Genomic DNA, 26,396 nt, shown 5'->3' with positions numbered 1-26,396 from the left:
TTGATTTTACTTCCTCACTTTAAACCATACTGAAGGAATACCCCAGTATTTTTAATTTATTTCCAGTGCTCACCTACCTGTTGGCAGCTTGCAAATGCAGTTTCTTCCCCTGCCTGTTTGTGCTCCTGGCTGTCGAAGCCATCCCTGCCATTTCCCCCTTTCTCCACCTCCCTGGCCACAGCCCCACCAAGCCTTTGCTGTTTGCTTCTCTGTTCAGCACTAAAGTCTCTCCAGGTCTAAGAGTGAGAGGATTCACAGTGAGGAGGAGGAGGAAGAGTCAAGCACAAACTTTCTAAATATTTCTGAACAACTGACCCAGACAAACCCACAGCAGTGACATTGCCAGGCAGCACTCGGGTGTTTCAGCATCTTCTATTGCTCATTAGTCAGGATAAAGTAGAAAAAAACCCAGCTGAAAATCAGATTTATTTACAATTCTTTTAAAGTTAAATAAATAAAAATGGCATGTACAGTTCTTGTTATTTTTTCCCCCTGCTTATCAGGTCAGGATGAGAAAACTTTTACTTCTTCAACTTTTATTAACTCATATGGGAGAAATTTGGTCATCTCATCCCCCCTTTTATAATTTATGCACAGCTTAATTAAGGCAAAATATTGGCATAAAAATTCCTGGGAAAAACATTAACAGTTTCCCTTGAAAACCTCCTGGAGAATTCAGGGATAAGGATTGTTCTTTGTACCTTGAGCAAAGTGAAGCAGAGACTTTTCCAGCTGTGAAATACCTGCCAGATATCCAGCTCTGAAAATCCATCACCACTGCACTTCACAGACGTGATGTGTAATTACTCTTACTTATTAACAACATCATAATTACACAGCAGCAAAACAATCAGCCCTTCCAGGCCCAGCCCTTGTCCTCCCTGCCAGTCAGAGCAGCAATTACGTGGGGAGCTGCTAAATGCAATTATTCACCAACCCACACCCAGGGCTGCCTTGTACCTGCTTGAAGTCATTTAAAGTCCACTCACATTAAAGTAGGGAAATACTTTTAAACACAAATTCATCTTTATAAAAGCCCTCCAAAGGGAGAAGAGCCTGGCTTTGGAGGAGGAACGGCGATGCCATGGATTTATTCAGATGCCACTGTAACACATGGTCTGAGCTGGAGCTCAGCACATAAAAACGGGAAAAAACCACTGGAATCTCCTTCGGGCAGAACTGGAAACCAGAAGCACCAACTGAAAGAGTCCTGACATCTCTCTGCTGTCACACACTTGATTTCATTTCCTATCCCCCACCATGGCCACTAAGGCAAGACACAACTCCAGAAAAGAGGGAAGCTGCTGGTCATTCTGAGGGAAATGTTGATTTGGGAGAATGGAATTACACTGCTGCTCCCACCCCCTGTGCGACAGCACAGGCACCAGGTGCAGCTCCCAGTTTCAGGAGCTGAGTGAGTTTTCAGTGAGTTCAGTGAGTTTTCAGGAGTTGAGTTTTCAGTGAGTTTTCAGGAGCTCAGTGAGTTTTCAGTGAGTTTTCAGTGAGTTTTCAGTGAGTTTTCAGTGAGTTAGTTTTCAGTGAGTTTTCAGTGAGTTTTGAGCGAGTTTTGAGCGAGTTTTGAGCGAGTTTTGAGCGAGTTTTGAGCGAGTTTTCAGGAGCTCAGTGAGTTTTCAGTGAGTTTTCAGTGAGTTTTCAGTGAGTGAGTTTTCAGTGAGTTTTCAGTGAGTTTTCAGTGAGTTTTCAGTGAGTTCTCAGTGAGTTCTCAGTGAGTTTTCAGTGAGTGAGTTTTCAGTGAGTTTTCAGTGAGTTTTCAGTGAGTTTTCAGTGAGTTTTCAGTGAGTTTTCAGTGAGTTCTCAGTGAGTTTTCAGTGAGTTTTCAGTGAGTTTTCAGTGAGTTTTCAGTGAGTTTTCAGGAGCTCAGTGAGTTCTCAGTGAGTTCTCAGTGAGTGAGTTTTCAGTGAGTTTTCAGTGAGTTCTCAGCGAGTTTTCAGTGAGTTTTCAGTGAGTGAGTTTTCAGTGAGTTTTCAGTGAGTTTTCAGCGAGTTTTCAGTGAGTGAGTTTTCAGTGAGTTTTCAGTGAGTTTTCAGGAGCTCCTGCTCCGAGGCAGAGCAGGCGCTCAGGTGAGCTCTGGGTGTTTGAAGCCCCCAGACGCTGCAGGGGCCCTGCCTGAGGAGCTGGCCCGGTTTGCAGCTGCCCCAGCACAGCCATGCCCCAGCTCCCTGCTCCACCACGGATTCCAGCCCAGGCCTGGGCTGCTCAGCAAGCCCCAGAGCAGCTCCTGCAAGCTCCACAATCAGAACACAGCCAGAGCCTCCAGAGGCCATCCTGGCCTATCCCCACCCCAGGAAGGATCATCTGTCATTCCTGACAGGTATTTGTTTAATCTGTTCCTGAAGGCTCCAGTGATGGAGATTCCACACTTCCCCAGGCCCTGGGTTCCCCTGCTTGGCCATCACTGCTGTGAGAACTTTCCCTTAATGTTTAACAGAGACCTTTCCCTCTGACTAAAACACATTTCTTGTCCTTTTCAGTGCAGATATGGAGAACAGATTATTGCCCCCCACCTCTGCACCTTCTGCACAGCTGAAGACTTGTTCAAATCCTCTCCAGATTAAGCAAATAAAGCATTTTGAGGATAAATTCTATCCAAAGAAGGACAAAAGGAACTAAAAAGCACCATAAAGAAGTAGACATCTCTTGGAAAGAACTGCAACCTCTTCCTTTCCTGTAGGTTTCCTCACCCTGCCACTGCCCTCAGGCATCCACAAATGATCCCTACCAACCCTTTCCCACCCAGCTGTGCCAGGAGGAAAATCCAAGCTTTGTTCTCCTCTCCTTGCCCTTGTTCTCCTGGTCCCACCTCAGGTGCACCTGGGGAGGCTCTCAGGGAGCCTTGAGAGCTCCCTGTGCTCAGGGCAGCCTCGGGATTAACCCCTCCTGTATCAAACACATGAATTTATTGTCTTGTATCAAACACATGAATTTATTGTCTTGTATCAAACACATGAATTCATTGTCTCTTCCTCCAGAACAACTCTTTGGTCTCAAGAGTGCCTGATATTCAGGATGTGACAGCCCCAGTGTCACCCAGGGCTGGATTTGGTACCTAAAGGCTGCACAGACACCCAGAGAGCTCAAGTACAACTTGAATCTGTTTAAGCACAAAGTGATTTCCAGATGGAACTCACACCTGATTCCAGATCATCATCATTTCACTTTCCCAGTTTAATTCCAGTGCACAGCTCAGTTGCTGCTTTGTTTTGAACAGTAAAAGGAGCTATTTTTACTAATTTTCTTCTTTTAAGCTCTACATTATAAGCTCAGCCAGCCTCTCAGGTTTTGTCCATGTTCTTTTCCAGGTCCCTTCCAGCAGAAAGCTCAGCCCAGGCTGCCCTCTCCTGGCAGCCAAGCACAGCATCCAGCCCAGAACTCTCCAGTCTGCTTCCAAACCCAACCCCAAAGCAAATCCCCAAGCCAAACATTAAGGCAACTGTTTTTGGAGGGATTTAAGACATGGAGATGTGGCACTTGGGGCCGTGGTTTATGGGCCACAGGGCAGTGCTGGACTCTGATCTTAAAGCTCTTTTCCAACCCCAATGATTCTGTAACTCAAACAGCTTCAACAGTGGAGTTTCTTTTAAGTTGCTTTAGGAATTCTTGTCTTGGGAGAAAGAGGCATAAAAATCCAACTGCTCTGCTTTCTTTCAAGCTCTATAAAAGCAGCCAAGTACATAAAGGATTTCATCCCACATCACTCATGGGAAAACCCAGGCCACAGCAGGGACTGTTGGACACAAAGGCATTTCCTCCAGGCTGGCACGGGCATCCTCTGGGCTGGGACAGCCCAGGATGAAAAATGAGAGCAGCAGCAAAGCCTGGAGCAGAGCACCTGCAGTCCTCACTCTTGACTCCGTTGTCCCAAGCAGAAAAGGGCAAACAGGGGATGGGCTCAGGACACACACACGGGGCTGGGAAGGGCTGGAAGTGAAGCCCAGCCTTGCTGGTGAGGAGTGCTTCTCTGCCCTCAGCCAAGTTCATTTGTTACATGGATTTCATACAAATAAGCACCTAACAGCTTTTTTTCCTTGAATGACCACCCTTTACATCAGAGAATTGTTCATGAACTCTAACACTGAATCTCATTCTAAGGAACTCCACCTCTGCTCATGCCCAAAGCCTCTTCAGAAGATAGAAACAGGTTCCCCACTTCTTGAAAGGGAAGAGCAGGAAGTGATTCCTTTATTCATTGCAGACAATCTCTTTTGAGTCTATTTTTGCAATCTAGAATAAAATATATGCAGATTTCAACAGCAATTTCTAGGGAATGGTCACACACATGGGAAACAAAGCCTTGGAGCAACTGTAGCTGGAAGGACACATTGGACTCTGGTTCAACTGCTAAAGACAAACCCACATTTATTAGGGAGAAGAATTTTTTAATTCTCTTCATTACCTGCCATAACTGTACCAGACCAATGCTCTGAGCCAGTCTGCCACACAGTTCAGGTCTTCAAGCATTTTAGACATCAAGACAAGGAAAATGAGTTCTAAGTTACCCAGAAAATGAATAAGAAAATAAGTGAGGAAATACAAGTGGGAAAGAGAAGAAAACTGCACTTGAGAGACAACACAAGGCTCTAAGAAGCACCTTCACTTCAGAAAATCAGAGATGCCTGAAACATCTTTCAATCTTAGCTCAAGAGTTTCTGCTGCTTTCAAGTGTTTTTGGTCACTCCTGTCCTTCCCACACACACAATTTGTGCTTCTCCTTCTCTGGGTGGGAGCCCAGGATGTTTCTCGAGCTGTGGCTTCACAGAGGCTTCTCCTCCTCCACCTCCTGCCAGGACCTGCAGCGAGGGGAGCAGAGGCCTCATTCTCCTTCCCTGGGGCTGGGAAGGGGGGGAGGTTGTGTTCCCTGGGGTGAATATTCTCAGACCCTGCCAGGATGGATGTGCTGCTGCTCCTCCCGGCGTTGGCAGCAGCGGGGAGGGGAGGCTCCCTGGGAATCTCGCAGGGAAGCTGAACCCAGGCGAGGCCCCTGCTGGCTGCGTCCTTGCTCAGCCTCATGCTGCGCCTCACCCTGAGCTCGGCGCTGGCCCTGCTCCGCCTCCTGCCGGCCTGCAGGGGCCCCTCCCTGGCCTGGGGCGCTGAGAACACTTCATCCACGTTGTAAGAGCAAACTGCAAGATCAGCCCCAGTTATTTCCCAGTTCTCAACAGGAGGGAAGTAGAAGGCACTGCTGCTGCTTCTTCTCCTCCTTGCTGGATCACGTCTGCCAGAGTCCTTGGGAGGACACCTGCCTCTCTGGGCACCCTCCTGTTGTTCCAGAATTTCCAGCCCAGCTGAGAGATTTCCTTGTAATTCTTCCTTTTCTATCAAGGAACTGCTTTCTTCTGCTTCTTTTTCACATGGAGTCTCTTTGCCTTGCTGGAAATAATCAGATGTATCAAAATCACCTTCTGCATCTGGCACAGCGTTTGAAAACTGGGGAGAGAAAATCAAAAAAATTGATTTTTTTAAAATATAGGCAAAAGGTAACCCATAAAAACTGGTTTCAAACAGCTGAACTGGCTACTGTTCTCCTTACCACGTGACTCTCCAAATCCCAACCCCTGACAGGGAATCCTGCAGGCTGGGTTCTCTTTCAGTGGGAGGCCAAGCTTAGGTTGCTTGGGAAGCAGAGAATGCTGGAATGGCCAGGGATGGAAGAGACCTAAAGATCATCCCATTCCAGGCCTGCCACGGGCCCAGGCTGCTGAGAGGCTCAGCTGAGGAGTTCGGAGTGCCCAGCCCCTCCTTCCAGGGATGGAGGTTCATGGCCTGCAGCCTGCCTGTCCCAGTTTCATCACTCCCAGGGCTTCCCCCCCTGAGCCCCCTGAGCCCAGCAGTTACCTCAGGAGCAGAGTCCAGGCTCCCTGGCACCTCAGAGTCTCCAGGCCCAGAGCTGGGGGCTGCTGCCTCCTCCAGGAGCCCAGGGCTTGGGCACAGAGCAGCTGCCCAGAGCCCCTGCCCACGCATCCTTCCAGCCAGGGGCTCCTGGGCAGTGTTCCTGCACCTGGGATCACCCACACCTGCACCCTCTGCACAAGAGAAACACGGGGTTCATTGACTGAATGCACAACATCTTCATGTGTTACAAGAAAACTTCATGGTATCCTTACTTATTATACTTATTTAGCTATATAAAAATAACCTTCTGAACAACATCCCACATAAACAGTGGAGAACAAACCCAACAGAAAACCAGCCTTGCTGGTGAGGAGTGCTTCTCTGCCCTCAGCCAAGTTCATTTGTTAGATGGATTTCATACAAATAAGCACCTAACAGCTTTTTTTCCTTGAATGACCACCCTTTACATCAGAGAATTGTTCATGAACTCTAACACTGAATCTCATTCTAAGGAACTCCACCTCTGCTCATGCCCAAAGCCTCTTCAGAAGATAGAAACAGGCTCCCCACTTCTTGAAAGGGAAGAGCAGGAAGTGATTCCTTTATTCATTGCAGACAATCTCTTTTGAGTCTATTTTTGCCATCTAAGAAAGCTCTGCATGTTCCTTCACTCTTCATGCCCAGCTCAGCAGCTTAAACACTATGAAAACAGCAGTGCCCAAAGTGAAGAGGTGGAGTTTTGGTCAGATTTACCCTGGAGTCCAACAGGAACTGAATTTATCAGCTGGACATCATTAATTTATTAGATCCTCCATACTCTGCTATTACAGAAGCAATTAAAAGGAAAAATATTTTTTGTATAACTGTTGAGGAACAGAAAGAACAAAACAAAACTAAACCCAAATTACCTGTAGGAAGTGCATCTGCCTTTGGTGAGTTTGGAGAGGACATAGAAGAGAAAACCTCTGGGATTTCAGGGATAGGGCTAAGAAGGGGTTTCTTAGAAGCCATTTCTCTTTCCCCATACAAAGATTTCTTGACTTTTTTCTTTCTTCTTTTCCCACAGCTTGGGCGGGTTTTTCTCTGAAAAGATTGAGAAGGAGAATAAAGCACAGAGAAATTTTAATCATCCTCTACAATATTTTTCAGTAAGTGACCCCATTACTGGATTTTGATGGATGACAACTGTTTCCCCTAAAAGGAAGATTCCACTTCCTCTGCCAGCTACCAACTAATCTGGACACTCATAAGCAACAAATAATTCCTTTTCTACCATGTCTCTGCAAGAACTTGCTAAGGGAAGAAGCACAAAGTCATTTGTTGGCCCTCAAGTCTGAAAAGTGACACACAAACACCTATCCCCAAGAAGATCCTTTTGGCCCTACAAGAATTCAAGCCCTCAAGTCAGCAAGGAAAAGAGATGGGGCAGGGAATGCAGGAAAACAAGATGGGGATGAAGAAGAAAATATTGGCAGCAACAGGAAGATCAAAATAATCCTGTAGGACACAAGGAGAGAGAAATAAATCAAAATCAAAGCAGAATTCAGCAACTGCACTCACCTGGGTCTTCTTGGGAGCAGCCGTGGTTGGATTCCTCTGTCTCTGAACCTTGCTCCTTCCTGGGTTTTTAGTGTCTTTGTCCTTCTCAGGGTTTGTGGCTCCTGAGCTGCTCCCATCGGGGTCCTGTGCCACGGCCCTGCACTGCTGAGGAACAGCATTTGGGGTCTGGGGGGCACCTGCTGCTCAGGGAACCCCCGGAGGCCAACAGGCACAAGAACCAAATGGAATTCAGCCCTTCTCACCTCATTAGAGGCTGGCAAAACTGGGAATTGAATTAAATATTACAGCCTCATTTCCCACTGTACAATCCAGTCCTGTTTGTATTATAATGGAAATACAGCAATTTTTATCTTCAGTTATTTAGGAAATTATTTGTATCTTTTTTGTATATTCCTGTATTTGTTGCCTTCCCCTCCCACCAGAGCTGTCCAACACTGCAGTCTGACACCACTTCTTGTACAATCCATTCTGTGCCTTGAAATTCCAGCAACCAAAACATTTTGTAAGATTATTTGGAAAAGCTCCTGGAAAATTCAATAGAAATTGTCAATTTAAGTATCAGGCTGCATTTTTAATAACTGGAAAATCACTTCCACTGAAAAATCTCATTTCCTCAAGGCACTAACAGGAGGTATTTCCATATACCTGGATATAGATAATCCTCATAGCTGAGGCTGGAAAAACTTTTTTAAGCATCAAGAGGGATAAAAGAACAATTCTGCCTGAAGAAGTTCAAATAAACAAAATAAATTTTATCACCAAGGAAACTCACCTTCCTCTTAGTAGAGGAACAAGTTGTTACCACATCAGGTTTGTCAGTCTCTGCTACTATAAATGAAAAACAAAAGGATTTTTAGTCAGGTTCAATGCAAGTTAATCACAGTTTGAGGAAATTATCTACATTATTTCTGATACTGTGCACTTCAGCCATTTTAGTCTTGAGAAGAAACTTAAACTTGAGAACTATCAAACATGGCAAGATAAAAATTTCTACTTGCTCTACAAAATAGAGGAAGACTCAGCTTGGGAGGATTTGGTAACAATAATTAGAACATCCAAAGCTTTCACAGATGAATATGCACAACCCACTTTCAATTCTTTTGTTGTTGGGTTGCTGTTTAAAAGTCTTCAAAATTACAGTATCAGAATCAAGATTCTAAAAAAAAAAATTCCTTTAAGCAGTAAAATTTTCACAGAATATATCCCAAGTTGAAATAAGATCCAGTTAACCTTAAGCTCAGGTAAACACTGCAAGGAGCTTCAGAAGAAAACCTTCCATTTAAATGCTAGCATTCAAGTTTTAGCACAGTTGAAATATATCCCGTGTATTTAAAAAATACAAACAGAAAAAGAAACCAAAACCCTCAACTTTCAGTTTTCAGGTATAAAAAGATTCATTATCTACTGATAAAAACACAAGTTGGGGTTACCTTCTGCAATTTCAACAGGTGAAGGGGCTTCTGCAGGGGCTTCTGAACCTTCCAGGAATTCTGGGAGAGGCTCAACACCTTCCTTCAAACAGAAAATGACATTTCTTAGCAATAAATTACAGCAAATATTTGATGGACCTTGCCCATCAGTGTTTGTAGACAAAGTGGTTTTATTTTGTTTCCTTAAAGAAAACATCTTTGCTCTGTGTGGCAAAAAGAAACACAGCAGCAAAATATAAGAAAAAGTGAAGGGGAAAACATTTCAAGGTTCAGAAACCTCCTAAAACAGCTCTCCAGGCCAAAGTGCTGCTCAGAATTCCTAAAAACTCAATTCTCAGGCAGAGTTTAACTCCAAGAACTCCAACTTAACTTTGCTTTTACATTTCAGCGATTTCCTCACAAAACCCAGCAGGAATGAACCAAGGACTGACCCCTGCCAGGGAACAGAGAGCAAGCAGCTCACCTCATCCCAGCCAAGGTCCAGATCCAGCAGGGGCAGAGGCTCCGTGGAGAGGCCTGGCCTTGCCCAGGGGCTCTGGCCCTGGGCACACCCTGGGGAGGCTCCTCTGCGCAAGGGGCTGTTGGCTGGAAGGCGCTGGTCGAAGATCTCGGGGCTCAGAACTTCCCCAAAAGTCACTTTTTTCTTCTTTGGTGTTTTGGAGCTCTGACTGTCAGCTCTCTCTGTTGGAATAAAATGAAATAAACACTGAGTGAAGGGGAACTGGCACAGAGCAGAGGCTTTGCAAGAGATTTAAAGATTCTCCTAGAAATCACCACCCAAACCACCACCTTCACCTGTGAGGCCAGCCAGGATTGCCACTCTGGGTTTATTAAACAATCAAGGAAGAAACAGACTGAAAACGAGTACCTGTCACCCAAGTTTCAGGTGAAAAGTGCAAGGGTCCCTCAAAAATCAGGGATTCTGTTGAGGTGCTCAAAGCTTTCTGAAGTTTTGGGGTGTTGCAGTGGTTTCCTGTCTCACCTATCCCATCCCCCTCAGGTGTGCCAACCTTTCCCCCTCCCCCTTTGCCCTCCTGCCTAAGAGCTGTCCATCGATCTTTACATTCCAGCAGGGCGTCGTGTGCTTGGCAGAGGTTCAAAAGATGCCCCCAGCTCCGGGCTCATTGGCCTGTGCATCCCTTGAGCCTTCCCCTGCTCACACCTGGTTGCCCTCCCCTGTCCCTCCCCTGTCCCCGGGGCCTAAAAGGGCACAGACCACACGGTCAGGGTGTCTGGCTGGAGCTGTTACCACGTTCCACCACAGGTAAACTGAGTTCCTGCTTTGCCTGGATTTGTTCTGGGTGCCCAGCTGCAGCACCCAGCCAGCCAAAGGCATCTCTGGGGTGAAAACACCACAGCTGCTGCCTTTGGCCCAGCTGCGATGCCAGACGAAGCCAGGCAGGACACGCCCGAAACATTTGGGGACCAATATTTAATATTGGGGTTGGATTATTTTTTTGGATAGACATTCCTTTCCTTGGCAATCTTGTTTTCCATGTCATCAGGAGGATGCCACAAGGAGGTCATTCAGTGGTGATTAATACCAATAACCAGACTTAGCAAAGAGGCAAAAACCTGATCACCCCAATATTTTACTTAAAAATAAAATAATAAAAAAAAAGAAAACCAAGCAATTTTTTTTTCTTAGAAAGGGGAATCTGACCTGTTTGCAATGTTTCAGAGGCTTTTACACAATTGGAGACTGCAGCAGATTCATCTCCTCCTCCATCACTGGCACTGTTGAAGTATTCCTGTCAAATTTAAGAGATACAGTTCAATAAAAATTAATTAAAATATTGTCCTCTAAGCAGCATTTAATAATCAGTCCTTTTGTTTAACCAAACCTCCTTGTTTGCTGCATGAATAAAACTCAAAAACATTCATTTCATGGAATCATGGAATGGCTCAGGTGGGAAGGGAGCTTAAAATGATCCAGTGCCACCCCTGCCATGGGCAGGGACACCTCCCACTACCCCAGGGCTCTCCAAGCTCTGTCCAGCCTGGCCAGGGACACTTCCAGGGACCCAAGGGCAGCCAGAGCTGCTCTGGGAATTGCATCCCCCAGCCCACCCTCGCAGGGAACAATTCCTTCCCAAGCTCCCACCTAGCCCTGCCCTCTGAAGCCATTCCTGGCACCCCAGACCTTTGTCAAGGCTCTGCTTTTCCTGACACCCCTCCAGGTGCTGAAGGTGCAATTGGGTCACCCCTGATCCTCTCTCTCCCAACATGGGAGCTCCAAGCAAAGCTCCAAGATGACCAAGAAGCATTAAATAAATCATTTCCAAATCATTTCCAAACCATTCCCAAGGCACAGCAATCAAAGCACCTGGAAGCTCCTCCTTTGTGCAAGCACTGAGTGGTGAGCCCTGGGGCTGCCCAGGAGCTCCTTGGCTGGGGTTTTCTTCAGGATGGATCTCAGCAGGGAGCTGCTCTGGCACAGGTCAGTGCTGGGAGTGCTCAGTGCCAGGCTCTGATCTTCCACAGCCCCAGCCTTCCTCGTGCTGAGGGCTGACACAGCATCTCCAGGGCCACTGGGCCCACACCCGGCCACTGCAGAGCAAGCACACAGCTGGGACACTGAGGTGGTGGAGGAAAAATGACAGAACTTTAGTCCTGAAAGCATCAGTAGAAAAGCACACACATCTCCAAGAGCCTGTGCAGAAACACCCCACAAACATCCAGTCTGGAAATTGTGGCTCTTTTTGTGCCACATGTACATTTGCTATTTTCAGAAATGGATAAAACATACTAAAAAGGAGCACTACATGAATGAAAAGTTCCATCAGGTTTCTACTGCCTTCTAAATTGTGGACAAGGTGACAAATGTCAGCTGAAACATTTCCTGACCAATATTTTTATTTCCTGATCAGAGTTTAACAAAGATTGTAACAGTGCTGAATCCTCTTACCATGGTCTCTTTCCAGGCTCTCTCCAGTTACAGCAGGGTCCAAGGATTTAAGAGGAATTTGCTGCTCACAAACCCATTCCTAAAGAAACAGTCACAGGATTTTTACAACAGCACAAATTATGGAGGGTTTAATCCCACAGACAAGGATTTCAGAGTTTTCCCCATCATCCACTATTTCAGCTGAATTTCTTTTCCCCAAGCACCCAGGGAAATGCTTAGAAAATGCTTCAATAATTAAATGCTTAGCAAATGAAGAAATTGTCTATTTTAACACCTAGCTGAGAGGTTTGTCCCCAGTTCAAGGCACCTTTGCAGCAGCAGGCCCAGTGACAGTCCCAGCTCCTTGTGGGGACAAGATGCTGCAGATCCTGAGCTCACTCCTGCTGCTCTTGGTCCCATTTTCTCTTACATTTTCTTTCCAAGCAGCTCCTTTGTTGCCCAGTATGAACTTTTCACTCCACTGCTCCAGGTCTGGCTCTTTTTTAAAAGGTGCTTTGTTCTGAGCTGCATCAATTAAAAATAAAACAGAACCCAAACAAATCACAAAGACAAACTTCAGGTTTTTCAAAGAATTCTCTTTTTTGTGTTTCTCCATCAAGAGGTGCAAAAAGTCAGGAAATGTTCCAGGCAGGGAGAAGAACACATTTTTAGATCTACTTTGAAAATAACATTACCAACCTTCAAAACAAAATAAATGATTCTTTTCATATAAATGTTATTAAGGTCAGCAATAACAGAAGTCAAATGAAAACCATTGTTTCACAGAAAAAAGTGCAAAAACATTAATGCTCAGTGAGAAATCCATCAAAGAGTGCAAATCTAGGAACTAAAACTGAGGCCAGAGACCCAAAAATAGGAGTTTTCAGAGAAACCACTACTCAGGGTGCATGAAGATGATTTCAACAAACCTCAGACCAAGCACAGACACCTGGGCCAAGCCTAATAAAGGAAGATGATTTTGTTTTACAAGAAGCATTCCTAGTTCCACGCTTTCAGCCTAAGGGAAGAGCTGAGATTTTGGGTAAATCACTGACCAGGATGTTTAATCAACTTACAGGAACCTCCTTCCTGGGAGGGGAGCCCAGGCTCCCCCTCAGCTTCTTGCAGGGATTCAAAGGAGGCTTGGAAAATGTTGATCTTGTCCTTCAGCGACCTCACACTTGCAGGTTTAAAAGGACTGATCTGCCAAAACAAAATGAATCCCATCAGGCATTTCACTGCAGCTTTTGTGTTTTGTGATTGCACTTGGACATAAAATACAAAGGATCTGGCATTTAATCTGCAATTATATCTGTACAGGAAAAAAAAAAAAAAAGAAAAAAGGAACTTTACCCAGAAATCTGGTACATTTTATTGCATTTAATCTGTTCCTCTAGTCTGGAATTTTCTTTCTGATAGCCCAGGATAGTTCAAGTTCTGAACAAATCTGATTAACCAAGTTCTGAACAAATCTGATTAACCAAATCACTCACGCTTGAAATTGCCTTCACTTGGAACCAGCAACACTTTCATTACCCAAAAACCAAACACAAAGTAACAAAAATTAAAATTTATCAGCATGCTCAACACGGAGAAGGGATTCCAGCCTCTACACAGTGGAAACAAAACCTGCAACATCCCCTTGTCCTGAAGTCAGCGACCAAGGACAGCAGCAAATTCATCCATGGCTGTCCCTTTGCTGGACTCCTCCCAGGACTCAGCTCCCCTTCTCCCAGCTCAAGGTGGCTCCTGCAGGGAAGGGAAGGTCCCAGCAGGTGTTGGGGAGACTCTGACCTGGGTGAAAGCTCCTTTGTGCCTGCTGCTCCTCTGCTGCGCCAGGTACCGGATCAGGGTGTTGTTTTCTGGGGATCCCCTCAATCCAATGGTCGATCTTCTCCTCAATTTTAGTGAAGTTGGGGAAGTCCCTGAAAAGGGGACACGAGGAGAGGTTAAAAAGAAAAACAAAGCCCAAAACCACAGAAATGTTTTGTAATACCTAAAGTTTTCAAATGGTAATTGTTTATCTTTTTAAAGGTTAATTAATGGTACTTTTTCTGATCCAAAATTACCTAAAGCTTTCAAATGGTAATTGTTTATCTTTTTTAAGGTTAATTAATGGTACTTCTTCTGATCCAAAATTACCTAAAGTTTTCAAATGGTAATTGTTTATCTTTTTTAAGGTTGATTAATGGTACTTTTTCTGATCCAAAATGACCTGCTCAGCCCAAGAAGCCTCCCTGAGCACATCAAACAACCACAAACCAAGTCTGCCTCTCAGCTGTTCAATTGTTTGTTAGTGTTTACCAACACTTGCAGAATTTGTCTTGCAATTCCTTGTGAAACTCAAGGCCCTTCATTGGCTGAAGCCAGATGAACAGGGAGCCTTTCCCTGAGCAGGATGGAACCTGTGCAGTTAAATGGAGCCTTATCCTGTGTCTGGGATGTCCTGGGAAGATGCTGCAGCAAGAACCCCTCAGAGAGTGCTCCTGGGCACATCCCAACTCTGCTCTGCCCTGAACTGGAGCCTTTGGAAGGAGCTTGGACTAAAGGAGCTGGAGGAGCCCCTCTGGGAAGGACACAAGCCATTTGTCACCCCAGCCTCACCCGTGGCTCGTGTTCCCAGACTCTCCTGAGCGCTGCCACACTCAGCACTTGTGACAGCAGCAATGCCAACGGGCCTTTTCCTCTGCTCAGAGAGTCCAAGTTCAGGTTCTCCCTCCACTGTGTCCCTCTCAGGGGTGGAGAAGTCATTTCCCAAGGGACCAGCTGGGCTGCTGGACAAATCCTCCCCGGTGGGCAAGGGGGGCTCAGTGAGGAGCACATCCCCCCTGAGCTGCCAGCCCCCAGCAGCCCCCTGGGGGACACACAGATTCTCCTCGGGGCCTTTGGGGCACTTCAGGGCACGTTTTGGCGACCGTGTCTGGGTCCCATCAGTGAAATTCTCCTTCTTGGATGGTCTGATGGCCTTGGATTTGGTCACTTTGCAGCTCTGGGCTCTTGACAGAGGGAAAGAGGCCTCTTCCTTCTGTTCATTTTCTTTAACTTTCAGGGGAGTTTTAGATCCTCTGAACATTGTTTGGGATTTATTTGAAGAAACATCCACTCAGCCTTTGCTGCTGTAATTACAGATTCCTATTAAAAAGAAAAAAAAAACAAACCTTATTACTTGCTAAGAGCAAGAGCTCACTACACGCTCAAGCTTCTCCCAAATCCACATTTTTTCCTGGATAAGGTGTTTAATAGTGGGGTGGGAAGGGAAATTGATCCCCAAAAACCTGCAGGGAAAGGACACAAGGGGCAGGGACCAGAAAGAAAAACACAGAGCAATAAAAACTTGCATTATAAACATGCACAGGAGTGGCTCAGGGTGTTATAAACAAAAATCCGCCATTTTTTTGTGAGAACAAGGTTACAAAACCCAGTCAGACCAGTGTTGCTGCTAAAGTGCTACCTGTTTGTCATGATAATCACAAGTCGTTGAAGTTAATGGCTCTTTTTGGGTCAGTAAAGGCCCTGGCTAGGGCTCAGTTAATGGCTCTTCTTCCCAGACAGCGAGGGGAAAGGACGAGACTTGGGGACCAGCACGCCATGGAAGTGTCAAACTTACCGAAAAGACCCCAAAAACAAGGAGTCAATGCAGAATTAAGAAATTAGAGTGATGCCTGGACGTGAGGAACTGAATACTGAGCCTGCAGAGATGCTGAAAACCTTTACTGCCCCTCGCCCTGAGCAAAAATCATCTTAAACCGAGGCCAGGAGCTAGAAAGGGGTGGAGAGGCGAGATCGGGGTCACGGCCAAAGCTCCGAGGATTGGACCCCCAGCTCTGCCCCTCGGGGACAAAGCTGCGCACATGCCCCTCCTCCGAGTCACCCTGGGAGCTTCCCAGTCTTGAGCTGCTCACTCTTAATAAAGGCATTAAAAGGAGATAAAGTCTCCTGCCCTGTTTATCTCAAAGGTAAGGAGCCACAAGGCTGTGATGTCACAATAATATAAAAGTATATAAAACACAATACACAAACAACTTCACAATAATATAAAAGTATATAAAACACAATAATCACCATCACACTGTGGCTGTTTTGCTCCAAGAGTTACAATAAATATCAGCAGTTTAATGCTACTTTTAATCACACTAATTAGCAGAAAGAGAATACAAAAGGAAAGAAATTAGAAAGATACAAATACATTGGAAAGAAATCAGAAGAACCACTAGTAATATATATGTTTTTTAACTACCACTAGCTTTTAAGTAGAAATTTTAAAAAGTTAGCTTTTTTTGCAGTTAGTTTCTTAAGTTAATGATGTACAACTCAATAACTCTGAAACTTCGCTTCTGCAAACACGCGCACTTTTAGAAACAAAAATACCTAAATTAACCCGCTTTACAACGCCTGGGCAATCTTTTTCTTTCTTATTTTTTCTTTTTCTGCTCTCAGGCCCAGCGGAGGCCGATGGCTTCAGCCACAGCCACCAGCCGAGGGGGGAGAAACTCCCAACGCGGGGATCCTGGCTCTGTACCGCCGCCTGGGCACTCGCACCCCGCAATCCCGGAGCGCACCCCGGGTACCCCCGGTACTCTCCCGGTACCTCCCGGCCGCCCCGAGCGCCGCCCGCTGCAGTCCCCGCCGAGCCGCCCTCACCTGGACCCCGCGCCGGGCCCGCCTCACGCTTTCAAACCGCGCCACGCCCCTGCGGATCCCTCCGCGCCCCCGCCCCTTCCCCACCCTCAGCGCCCGCCGCAGCCGCCCCGGTGCCAGCGGCACCGCAGGGAGGGAGGATCATGGGGGCGACCCCTCACCGGCGCTGTGCCCCGGGGTTCCGCGGGGCTGGGCGGGGACGGGGGGACTCTTTGAGTCGGCGGAGAGATCGCGGCCGTTGGGCCGCAGCACCGCTTGGGTACGGGAGAAAAAATAAAATGATTAAATGAATTCATTCAACGGCCCGCGCGCACGTGATGGGCGACAACCAATCACAGAGGGAGTATGCAAATATGGACGCTTCTTCTGTTCGCGATTGGCTGCCGTCCCGGCTTTGGCCCGCCCCCTCACTGCCCATTGGGCAGATACGCGGCGCAGCGCGGCGCTGATTGGTCGTGGGGCCTGCCCTTCAGCGCCCGCCCCTTCCGGGTGTCGGCGCGGCGGCGGGCGCAGCATGAGGCGGGTGACGCTGTTCGTCAACGGCAGCGCCCGCAACGGGAAGGTGAGGCCGGGCCGGGGCCGGAGCTGCTCCCGCGGGGCCCTGCCCGCCCACCCGCAGCTCCCGGGGCACCGGGCCGGGCCCGCGCCGAGCCGGCGGGAACGGGGCGCGGGGTCCCCCTCAGTGCCCGTGGAGGGAATCGCGACAGGCGGGATCTGTCGCGGGGGAGGCGCTCGGTGCCCTGAGGGAGTCGCGTCCGGCCCCTCGTGTCAGGCACCGCTGTGGGATGAGGGCTCTGGGGAGACACGGACCCTGCGTGCGGGTACCCTGGGAATAATCGCATTTAATTGTTTAAAACCTCGCTAAAATCGCGTCAGGACTGAAAATAGTGATTTTTAGGCCCAACAGTGCTTGTCCAGCAGAGGAAAAGGCCCTGGGATGCAGTTCCACAGAGAAACCATGATCTTGATGTTTTCATCCACATTCTCAGTGTAGATGTTGACGTGACTGTGCTTTAATGTGTATTAATTATTAATTCCATTAATTCTGCCCATGGTCCCGCTATCTCCAGCCGGGCCTGGAGTGCAGGGGTTCATGTGACTCATTTCAGCCTTGCAGTTCTGCTAAATTGTGTCTGTGGTCCTGATTTTCCATGCACATCCTGAGTGCAGACAGCTCATGCCTCTGTCCTCTAATCCTTGGTTTTAAGGAGGGGAGTACATTTGGGAGAGGCTTGGAACAGAACAAGTAGCAATATTTCTTTAGAGAAATAAACTACTGAATTATATTCCTACAGCACCAACGTTTATTCCCTCCCTGCTGTTGCAGTGAGGTTTGGTGGGAGCTGTGCACGTCACCCTGGTTTTTCTTTCCCTTCTTTCCTGGTCGAGATCCAAATGGATTTTGCTCCTCCTGAGAGCCCTGATAAATCTGAAGTGGCAGAACTTTTGGAGCACAGTTTCCTGGGTTTGTTTTTATTCTCAGCCTCCTCTTCTCTCCTCCCCAGGTCGTGGCTGTGTATGGGACTCTCTCAGATTTGCTCTCTGTGGCCAGCAACAAGCTTGGGATCAAAGCCACCAGCGTTTACAACGGGAAAGGGGGGCTCATTGATGATATTGCTTTGATTAGGTGAGGATCAGCCAGGAAAAGGCAAATCAGGGCTGTGGATTAAGGGACTAACCTGTTAATCCTCCTTAATCCATACCCAGTGCTTTCCCCAAAACCAGATGTGATCATTTCCAACCAGGATGCCCAAAGGTCCTTTTGTGTCTTTTTAACTTCAAACCTTTTATTGATTCAGAACTTGATCCAAGCTGTGTCTGAGGCCTTCTCACCTCCTCCTGTGTTGATTCCAGGGCAATGTTTGTGCCATGAAATCCCCACTATTCCAGTCAGCCCTGCAATGGGGGTTTTCTATAAGGGAGACAGATTCTGGCAGTACTTTGACTTCACAGAGTAGCCCCAGAGTGGGGGGAAAAGCAGCTATTTTGTAAGAATTTATTGATTACACAAGTGGTCCCTACCTGGCTGCTGCAGATAAAATCTCTAGTGAAGTCAGTCATTCCAATCCAGTAGAACCTGCAAAATACAGATAAAAATCAGAAGTTCCAGCTAATGGCCACTGGTCATAATTAACCTGAAAGAATCAGGAGAGGTTCCACTGTCAATTAGATGAACAGTAAATTATGATTAACCTTCTTTTTCTCTTCCCTCTGTCTCAGGGATGATGATGTTTTGTTTGTCTGTGAAGGGGAGCCCTTCATTGGTGAGTCTCTAATTCTTATCTTTAACCTTTTATTTAATAGAGTTTCTTTTGCTCTCATATAAACTTAAGATTTTATTTTGTGGTGTTTTCAGAAGATACCTCTTTGTAATTAAAGAATATTAACAATTTTTCCAGTAATTACTTCCTTGATTCTCTGCAGATCCTCAGACTGATGGGAGAGCTCAGGAGGAGCTGACAGGGTCCCACACAGACTGGCTGACTCTCAATGTGGGAGGCAGATATTTCACCACCACCCGGTAAAAATGGTCTTCAAAAACTTCCAAAACTTCCTTTCAATAGAGCAAAATACCTTAAAAATGTATTAAAAAATTTACCTTAAAAAGTAACTTACTGTGAAGCAGGAGGTCTTTGACTCCTGCAGCTTTCTCTGTATTTTGTATTTGCCACCACAGTTTTGCAAGAAATTAATTCTTAAACATTTACAGATGAAAGAAAAGTAAAGTTGGGCTGCTTTTGTTTCCTAGGAGCACTTTGGTTAACAAAGAACCTGACAGTATGTTGGCACACATGTTCAAAGACAAAGGTGAGTATGTTGAGATGAACTTTGTTATTTTTAAGTAATAAATGAGCAAAGTAGGCAAAAGTCACTGTCAAGCTGAGGCTCTTGTTCATAAAGTAAAATATCCAGAGTATGTTAAAGTTCCAGAGCAGAACAGGGAATTATTTTTTAAAGCTTTATTTCTCTCTATCATCTCACCACCTAATGTTGATCATCTGTCTCACAAGCTGCAAACACAGCTCCCATCCATTGTCAGTAGTTTGGGTCCTTTGTTTGTTTATTTGATTTGAGGTTTCCATCTTGTTGCATCTTCCTCAGTTTTGTCAGCAGAACCAAAGAGCAAAGTGCACGAGGCACCCTTGGGGAGACACTCAGACTAAAATTTCAGTGCTGCTTTTGTCCTAGCCAGGATTCTTTTCTGTGTGGTACAAATTCAGTTATTCAGAGCAGGAACAAGTTCATTTTAAGCTGATTTTCCCCCCCACTCCTCTTTTCCTTCTTTCTCTCTCCGAACCACCCTTCCAAGTGGAATGTTTGCTATTCCAGTCCCCTTGGTAATAAAAAACTCTGAAAACTGAAGCAAATGCTCTTCTATTACTACATCAAAAGTAATTTTATATATATATATGTTGTGGAAACAGATGCTTGGGGGAATAAGCAAGATCCTAGAGGAGCTTTCCTCATTGACCGCAGTCCCGAGTATTTTGAGCCCATTTTGAACTATTTGCGTCACGGACAGCTCATTGTAAATGATGGCATTAATTTGCTAGGTAGGTATTACCTGTCTGACATCTCCTGAATTAATTATTCCTCCTTGGAATTAAAGCTTTGTGTGTAAATGATGGCATTAATTTGCTAGGTAGGTATTACCTGTCTGACATCTCCTGAATTAATTATTCCTCCTTGGATTTAAAGCTTTGCCCGTGGTGAAGCCAGGGGGAGCTTTGTGTGCTCATCCCTGTGGTTGGGAGTTTTCCTTTGGTGGATTTATTCTCAGAGTGCAGCTCCATGTGCTTTCTTTAATGAGGATAGGCTGATTATTTCTCTTTGGAGCATTAACAGTCCTTACTGGATTAATATCTGGAATTCTGGAGTTGATCTCTTTAACCTAATGCTGCTGTTGGAAATGTTGTGTCTGAGTTGTTTTTCCTTTTAGCTGCAAGCAAACTCTTTCTCTGTCCCCAGTTACATCCAGTAGAATGTGTGTGTGTTCTCCAGTAAGGGGAGAGGAGGATGCTGCTCTCTGGGTCAGCAGTTCCCTGGAATAACCAGCTCTGCTTTGTTTGCAGGGGTTCTGGAAGAAGCCAGGTTTTTTGGGATCGACTCCCTCATTGAACACCTGGAAGTTGCTATTAAGGTACCTTGCTGTGTGTGAGCCGGGTGCAGGTGCTGCTCTCGCAGGGGATGTGGAACTCGGAGCTGGCAGCTGTGACTCACAGCTGTCCCTGTTCCCCCTGTTCCCTGTCCCAGAACTCGCAGCCGGCCGAGGATCACTCTCCCATCTCTCGGAAGGAATTCGTCCGCTTCCTGCTGGCCACGCCCACCAAGTCCGAGCTGCGCTGCCAGGTGAGGGAGCTCAGCCTTTGTCTGTCGGCTCCGGCTGTCTGTCTGTCTGTCTCTGCCCCGACACGGGTAGGGTGGTTCTTGGGTGGCCCGCGTTTCAAAGGACGAGTCTGGACTCTTCAGCTTTTCAGTCTTCAGATTGTTTATTATTTCTTATCTACAGAATTTTCTGTCTGCCCAGCACAGGTCTGGTCTGCAAGGCAGCCAAGGGTACTCTGCCCACCCACGGGGCGGTCATGCCTTTTTATACTAAAATCTACGTACATGATATTTACTTTTATTTTCTAATACTTTTCACCCATGTTGGCAAGTGCACTTTCACCATAAACCAATCCCCAAGTGCCAACATCACCACAGGAGATGGAGGACAAGAAGAAAGAAGAAGGAGGAGACAGGCCCTGATCCCTCCATCTTGTCTCCATAACCCCCTGTACCAAAATCCTTAAAGTCTATATTTCACCCTATAAATGTGTCCCTTTTACACCCTTCACTCTAAAGTGATTCTCATGTCCTCAAACTGCTGTCACTTCTGTGGATGGATCAAAATCAAGCCACCAGACACTCCTGGCAACATTCCAGGGTTTCCGAGACCCCCAAGGGTTCTCCTGGCATCTCTGGACATCGGGAGCCATGTGCTGAGTTCCCACATTTGTCTTCCAGCAAAACTCCAGGAATTGTTTCCTGACACCTGCTCCAGCCCTGCCCTCTTACAGTTCAAAACCACAGCCTGTTTTAAGGAAATACCCAAACCCTGAGAGCTTTGCATTTACATGTCATGGTGTTATGTAATAGAGTAAATGATCCTGTGAGTGTTTATACAGCACCATGGAACAGTTTGGGGTGGAAGGGACCTTAAGGGTGATCTTGTTCCAATCTGCCATGGGCAGGGACACCTCCCACTGTCCCAGGCTGCTCCAGCCTGGCCTTGGATGCTTCCAGGGATCCAGGGGCAGCCTCAGCTGCTCTGGGAATTCCATCCCAGCCCCTCCCCACCCTCACAGGGAGGAATTTCTTCCCAATATCCCATCTAAACCTGATCTCCAAATCCCTTGCCCCTTGTCCTGGCATTCTCTGTCCATATAAAAGTCTCTCCCATCTTTTCCTCAGTCCCTTTAAGGTACTGGAAGTGTGTCAATACATTGTTTATCTGTATAGATTTATACACACAACACCCCAGGTGTGCTTCTTTTAATTCTTTTGTGTTCAGAGCTGCCCCTTCCCCTCTGTGACCGTTTTGGGGGTGTTCACTGGCTTTTGCAGGGCCTGAATTTCAGTGGAGCTGACCTTTCCCGCCTGGATCTTCGCTACATCAACTTCAAGATGGCCAACCTGAGCCGCTGCAACCTGGCCCACGCCAACCTGTGCTGTGCCAACCTGGAGAGAGCTGACCTCTCTGGATCCGTGCTGGATGTAAGGGTGCTGCAGCCTGGCCTGGCCTGGTCTCCAGAAACAGGAATTGGAACAAAAAAAGCAGTTTTCCAATGTTTTCTGTGACTGTTCCCCTTAGAGCACTCCCACACTTCTTCACAGTAATGGGGGGGTTGTGCTTTGGGGGGTTCAGTGCAGAATTTAAATCTGTGATTTAAATCTGATTTCTGGTATTTATCTTGACACCCTTGTGACTCACATCCTGTCTCTGCCAGTGTGCAAACCTGCAGGGGGTGAAGATGTTGTGTTCCAACGCAGAGGGAGCATCCCTGAAGGGCTGCAACTTCGAAGATCCATCAGGCCTTAAAGCTAATTTGGAAGGTGAGTTTTTACTTGTTAATTATTCCCTGGAATCAGCCCTGTGCCTGTACATTTATGTGACAAAAGTTCAGCTGTGTTTGTACAGCCCCTGAGAAGAGCCCACAACTCTGGGCTGGTTCTGCCAAATAATCCTTGAATTCCCAGTTCTGCCTTGGCCTCTCCCAGTTTGCCCAGTGTCAGATCCCAGGACATCCCTCTGGCTGCCCTGGAGGGCTCAGAGACCTTGGCACAGAGCTCAAGGTCCCTGTGTCTTTGATTTTAACCCATGGAGAAAATTACAACCTTACATGAGCATTCACAAGCCAGTAGAGTTTAAGTAGAATGATAGTTTGTTACAGATAGAAAAGTAGAATTTTGAGGGTTTAGAATGGGGGTTCAGAAGCCAAGATGGAGGGATTTGGGCATGCCTTGTCCTTCTTCTTTCTTCTTCTTAGCCTCCATCTCCTGGGTGATGGTGGCACTTTTGGATTGGTTTAGAGTAGAAACTCACTGTCTAACATAGGTGATGGGTATTGGAAAAGTATTGTAAATAAAGTACAGGTAGTTCTTAGTATAAAACAATAACACTGCCTCTGGGGCAGGCAGTGTGCCCCAGACTGACCTGCTAGACAGACCTCAGCAGGTCAGGAAAAGAATGTTCTAGATAACAGAAAATAAACAAAACCACAACAAACCAAAATAAACCTTGAGAACCACAGCAGAGGAATCCTGACTCCTCCTTCAATCTCAGGGCTGGCAAAAAGAGACTTTGGAACACCTGGGGGTCATCCTGAGAACCCAGCCCTTAGGGAGCCTCCCCTGGAGCTGCTGCACTCTCAGCCCTGCCCGTGGGTGTTTTTCAGGTGCCAACCTGAAGGGAGTGGACATGGAGGGCAGCCAGATGACCGGGATCAACCTGAGAGTGGCCACGCTGAAAAACGCCAAACTCAAGAACTGCAACCTGCGGGGAGCCACCCTGGCAGGGACTGACCTGGAGGTGGGGAGCGTCCCTTCCCCAGACATGAACTGAAATACATTTCCTAGGCATAGGTACTGTGGGGAGATAGAATGGAAGCAAATACAGGTGGTGCAGAAGGTAATCTCACCCCTGAGGAGTGGCAGCTGCACCAATTTTCAAAGATTAGGAGCAGGCCTGCCCTTAAGAGGCCACAGCTGTGTCTGATAAGGATGAGCTAGAAAAGAGTGGGTTGGCTGGTTGAGGAGAGCTGCTGGGGTTTGTTGGCTGTGTCTGATAAGGATGAGCTAGAAAAGAGTGGGTTGGCTGGTTGAGGAGAGCTGCTGGGGTTTGTTGGCTATGTCTGATAAGGATGAGCTAGAAAAGAGTGGGTTGGCTGGTTGAGGAGAGCTGCTGGGGTTTGTTGGCTGTGCTGTGAACAAGGAGTCAGTGCTGTGAGGAGCTGCCCATGAGAAATCACTGAGAAGGTGTGGAACTTCTGCAATAAGATGACAACAATAGATAAATATAATATCTATACATATTACATATGTGCACAAAAAGATGGTAATTTAGGGGGTTGCTGGCTTTTCTCCAGCTGCAAAGTTTAATGGAGTTATGGGGAGTGGAGTTAAACTCTGGAACAGAGTTCTGTCTATTCAGTTAATGGTATTTCTCCTTTCCCCCTTCAGAATTGTGACCTGTCAGGTTGTGACCTACAAGAAGCAAATTTGAGGGGATCCAACGTGAAAGGAGCCATCTTTGAGGAGATGCTGACGCCTCTGCACATGTCCCAGAGTGTCAGATAGGGGCAGAACACGCTGGAGAGGAAGGAACCAGACATTCATCGTGACTTGCTTCACCTCCTCCCCTTCTGAGTTAAAGTCATGGTTATTAGCCACCTTACATTTGCAGTAGTGCCTAGGTAAACTCTTTTTGATCACTTTTGGGGAGGGAATTTTTGTTTTCAGAGGTACCAGCAGAGAGTTTGTACCTCTGTGAGCAGAGTGAGGAAGTGGGCTGGTGCTGGAATCAGAGTGTGGCTGGTCTGGGGGGGAAAGGTTCAATGGTTTCATTGTTTAGCATTGCCTCACTTTGGAATGCATTTTAATTTATAAAGCACAATATATGCAATTCTATTTATTAAATCTGTAGCTGCAATATGAATAGAAAATGTTACTCCTGTACAGTAGCAACCAAGTTGAGGTTTACAGGTGTATTTCCAGTCTGGATCCGTGCCAGGGGTGGCTCAGTGTCCCCAGGGGTGCTCAGGTCTCTGCTGGGGTGGAAGCTGATGGGAACATCCCTGCTCAGAAATTGGATATCTTTAATTAATCCTCTCCAAATGAGTGTGGAGGTGCACTGTCAGTCCCAGCTGGTGACAGAAATCCTGCTTGCACATGTCCTGACCACTCCAGGCTGGAGTTGCTGCAATGTTTTCACCCTTTGTGGTGAATTCAGTGCAGAGAGGAAAGTACAGAGCTGGCACCAAAGCAGAGAGAGGCAGAGGGGCCCCAGCTTGTGCTCTGCCCTCCCCTCATGACCTCAGCAGGTGAATCTTTCCCTGTTTCCCCTCCATGTACTATGCAAAGACTCCCTGAAAGCTCCCTGGGCTTTTCCCAGCTGGGTCTCCCTGTTGTGTTTGGGCTGCTCCAGGTGGCTCTGAAAGCCTCTGTAAAAGCCTGGGGCCAGGTGCCCCCCATGCCCTCCCACACCTGCTGTGCCTGTTCAGGGAGCAGCTGCAGCTGCTTGTGCAGGGCAGAGGCCTCAGCACCCTGATGTGGATAAGGAGCTGCTTCCCTGTAGGATCCATGGAGGTCTCAGCTCACACCACCTTTATTTTACACACAATCAAAAAGCACATGAAGAAACTATACCAAAAAAAAAGAAAAAAGGTGCATCAAGAACTTACCTCAGATGCTTAAACCACCCCAAAGTTAAAACTAACCTTGAATTTAAGGAAATCAAGCTGTTACTGTAGAAATACAAAGGAGGAATAAGAACCAGTGGAGTCCCACAGGAGCTGGAGTTCCACAGTTCTCCAGGGGGTTGTCTCTCCCTTGCAGTGCAATTTCTGTCGTCTTGTCTCAGTTGTTGTTACAAAAATGCTGCTTTGCCCCCAGGGTGGGAGGATCAGAGATGGCTGAGGGTCAGCAAAGGATGTGTTTGGGGGGAATTGCAGGGTTTTCCCTCCTTTTCCAGTTGGTTTGACTCAGGTGAGTGATGTGAACTTTCAAGGCTCAAAATCCCAGAGCCACGAGGTTCAGAGCTGGGATTATTTCCTGCAGATCCCTCTGGATCAAGCTCTAGGACAACACAATATCCTTGGAGAAATGACCTGTGATTCCAGGGAAATACTTCAGTGTGACTTTGGAGTCCTTTCTCACACCTCATGGCTTTCAGTGGGAATGTTGTGTCTGTTGCAGTAGGAGAAGATTCCTAGGGCTAGAGAAACAAATGAATTATTTTTCTTTATCATATTTTGTAGCTGGCAGAAGTAAAACTATTGTATGGAAAAAATATATATATATCTATTTTCATAATCACTGTGTATAAAATCTCTTTGAACTTTCACTGAAGCACTATGGAATAATCACAGCATGTGGCACCATCATTCACAGCTGGATTTTAGGTACCTCTTTTGCCAGGACAGAGCTGTGTCAAGAGCCCTGTGCAGAATTTGCAGGTTCCAGCTAATTTAAGTTGCATTAATAAAAAGTGTGAAAGAAAAAAGTGGCTTTGTTGTCTTCATTTTAATAAAAACCCCAAATCTTACCTGGTTTGTGTGAGAAGAACAAGAATTTTTTAGTTTTAAGTATAAAATACCTGTTGGAAGAACAACTGTGCTTGTGGGGATTCTGAGCCATTAATTGGGAGAATTGCATGGGATTGGTTTTGGTTCATCACTCCAAGACTTCTCAGCCTTTCTGTCCCCACCCTTCATCCTGGCTTAATAAAATAGTTGGAGGCAGAATAGTCAGAGAATCGTGGACTATCCTGA

At 46.5% G+C, this 26,396-nt stretch overlaps 2 protein-coding genes across 3 annotated transcripts; one reads left to right on the top strand and one right to left on the bottom strand.

The window, feature by feature from the left end:
- Positions 1 to 4,351: 4,351 nt before the first annotated feature.
- On the bottom strand, positions 4,352 to 14,800 carry CDCA2 (cell division cycle associated 2). The gene is made up of 14 exons (XM_066567385.1): positions 14,332 to 14,800; positions 13,522 to 13,652; positions 12,804 to 12,930; positions 12,056 to 12,252; positions 11,749 to 11,827; positions 11,167 to 11,390; positions 10,504 to 10,591; positions 9,304 to 9,521; positions 8,841 to 8,922; positions 8,183 to 8,238; positions 7,411 to 7,554; positions 6,759 to 6,933; positions 5,854 to 6,041; positions 4,352 to 5,445 (listed from the first exon to the last, which is right to left on the bottom strand). Exons 1-14 carry the CDS (start codon positions 14,798 to 14,800, stop codon positions 4,612 to 4,614), a joined length of 3,012 nt encoding a protein of 1,003 aa, XP_066423482.1. The 3' UTR covers positions 4,352 to 4,611.
- Positions 14,801 to 16,853: 2,053 nt separating this feature from the next.
- Positions 16,854 to 26,122, top strand: KCTD9 (potassium channel tetramerization domain containing 9). Of its 2 annotated transcripts, XM_066567258.1 has the most exons (12): positions 16,854 to 16,927; positions 17,871 to 17,992; positions 18,586 to 18,629; positions 18,790 to 18,886; positions 19,115 to 19,173; positions 19,791 to 19,919; positions 20,439 to 20,506; positions 20,620 to 20,715; positions 21,973 to 22,122; positions 22,356 to 22,461; positions 23,304 to 23,437; positions 24,088 to 26,122. In XM_066567258.1, exons 1-12 carry the CDS (start codon positions 16,880 to 16,882, stop codon positions 24,202 to 24,204), a joined length of 1,170 nt encoding a protein of 389 aa, XP_066423355.1. In that variant the 5' UTR covers positions 16,854 to 16,879; the 3' UTR covers positions 24,205 to 26,122. The 2 variants fall into 2 exon arrangements, with proteins under 2 accessions (XP_066423355.1, XP_066423356.1); XM_066567259.1 differs by lacking the exon at positions 19,791 to 19,919.
- The last annotated feature ends 274 nt before the right edge of the window (positions 26,123 to 26,396 follow it).

This window comes from Molothrus aeneus, chromosome 29 (genome assembly GCF_037042795.1).
Source record: "Molothrus aeneus isolate 106 chromosome 29, BPBGC_Maene_1.0, whole genome shotgun sequence".
Lineage (NCBI taxonomy): Eukaryota > Metazoa > Chordata > Aves > Passeriformes > Icteridae > Molothrus > Molothrus aeneus.
Note: the sequence above shows the minus strand (reverse complement) of the source record. Positions and strands in the feature narration are given on the sequence as shown.

Bases quoted from the DNA above. Each gene is read 5' to 3' on its own strand.
- KCTD9 (XM_066567258.1), top strand. From the start codon at position 16,880: ATGAGGCGGGTGACGCTGTTCGTCAACGGCAGCGCCCGCAACGGGAAG. The intron at 20,507-20,619 runs GTACCTTGCTGT...TCCCTGTCCCAG, and splicing joins ACCTGGAAGTTGCTATTAAG to AACTCGCAGCCGGCCGAGGA. The intron at 23,438-24,087 runs GTGGGGAGCGTC...TTCCCCCTTCAG, and splicing joins TGGCAGGGACTGACCTGGAG to AATTGTGACCTGTCAGGTTG.
- CDCA2 (XM_066567385.1), bottom strand. From the start codon at position 14,800: ATGTTCAGAGGATCTAAAACTCCCCTGAAAGTTAAAGAAAATGAACAG. The intron at 12,931-13,521 runs GTCAGAGTCTCC...TTGTTTTGGCAG, and splicing joins ACAAAGGAGCTTTCACCCAG to ATCAGTCCTTTTAAACCTGC. The intron at 11,391-11,748 runs GTAAGAGGATTC...CTTGCTCTGCAG, and splicing joins GAGCCTGGAAAGAGACCATG to TGGCCGGGTGTGGGCCCAGT.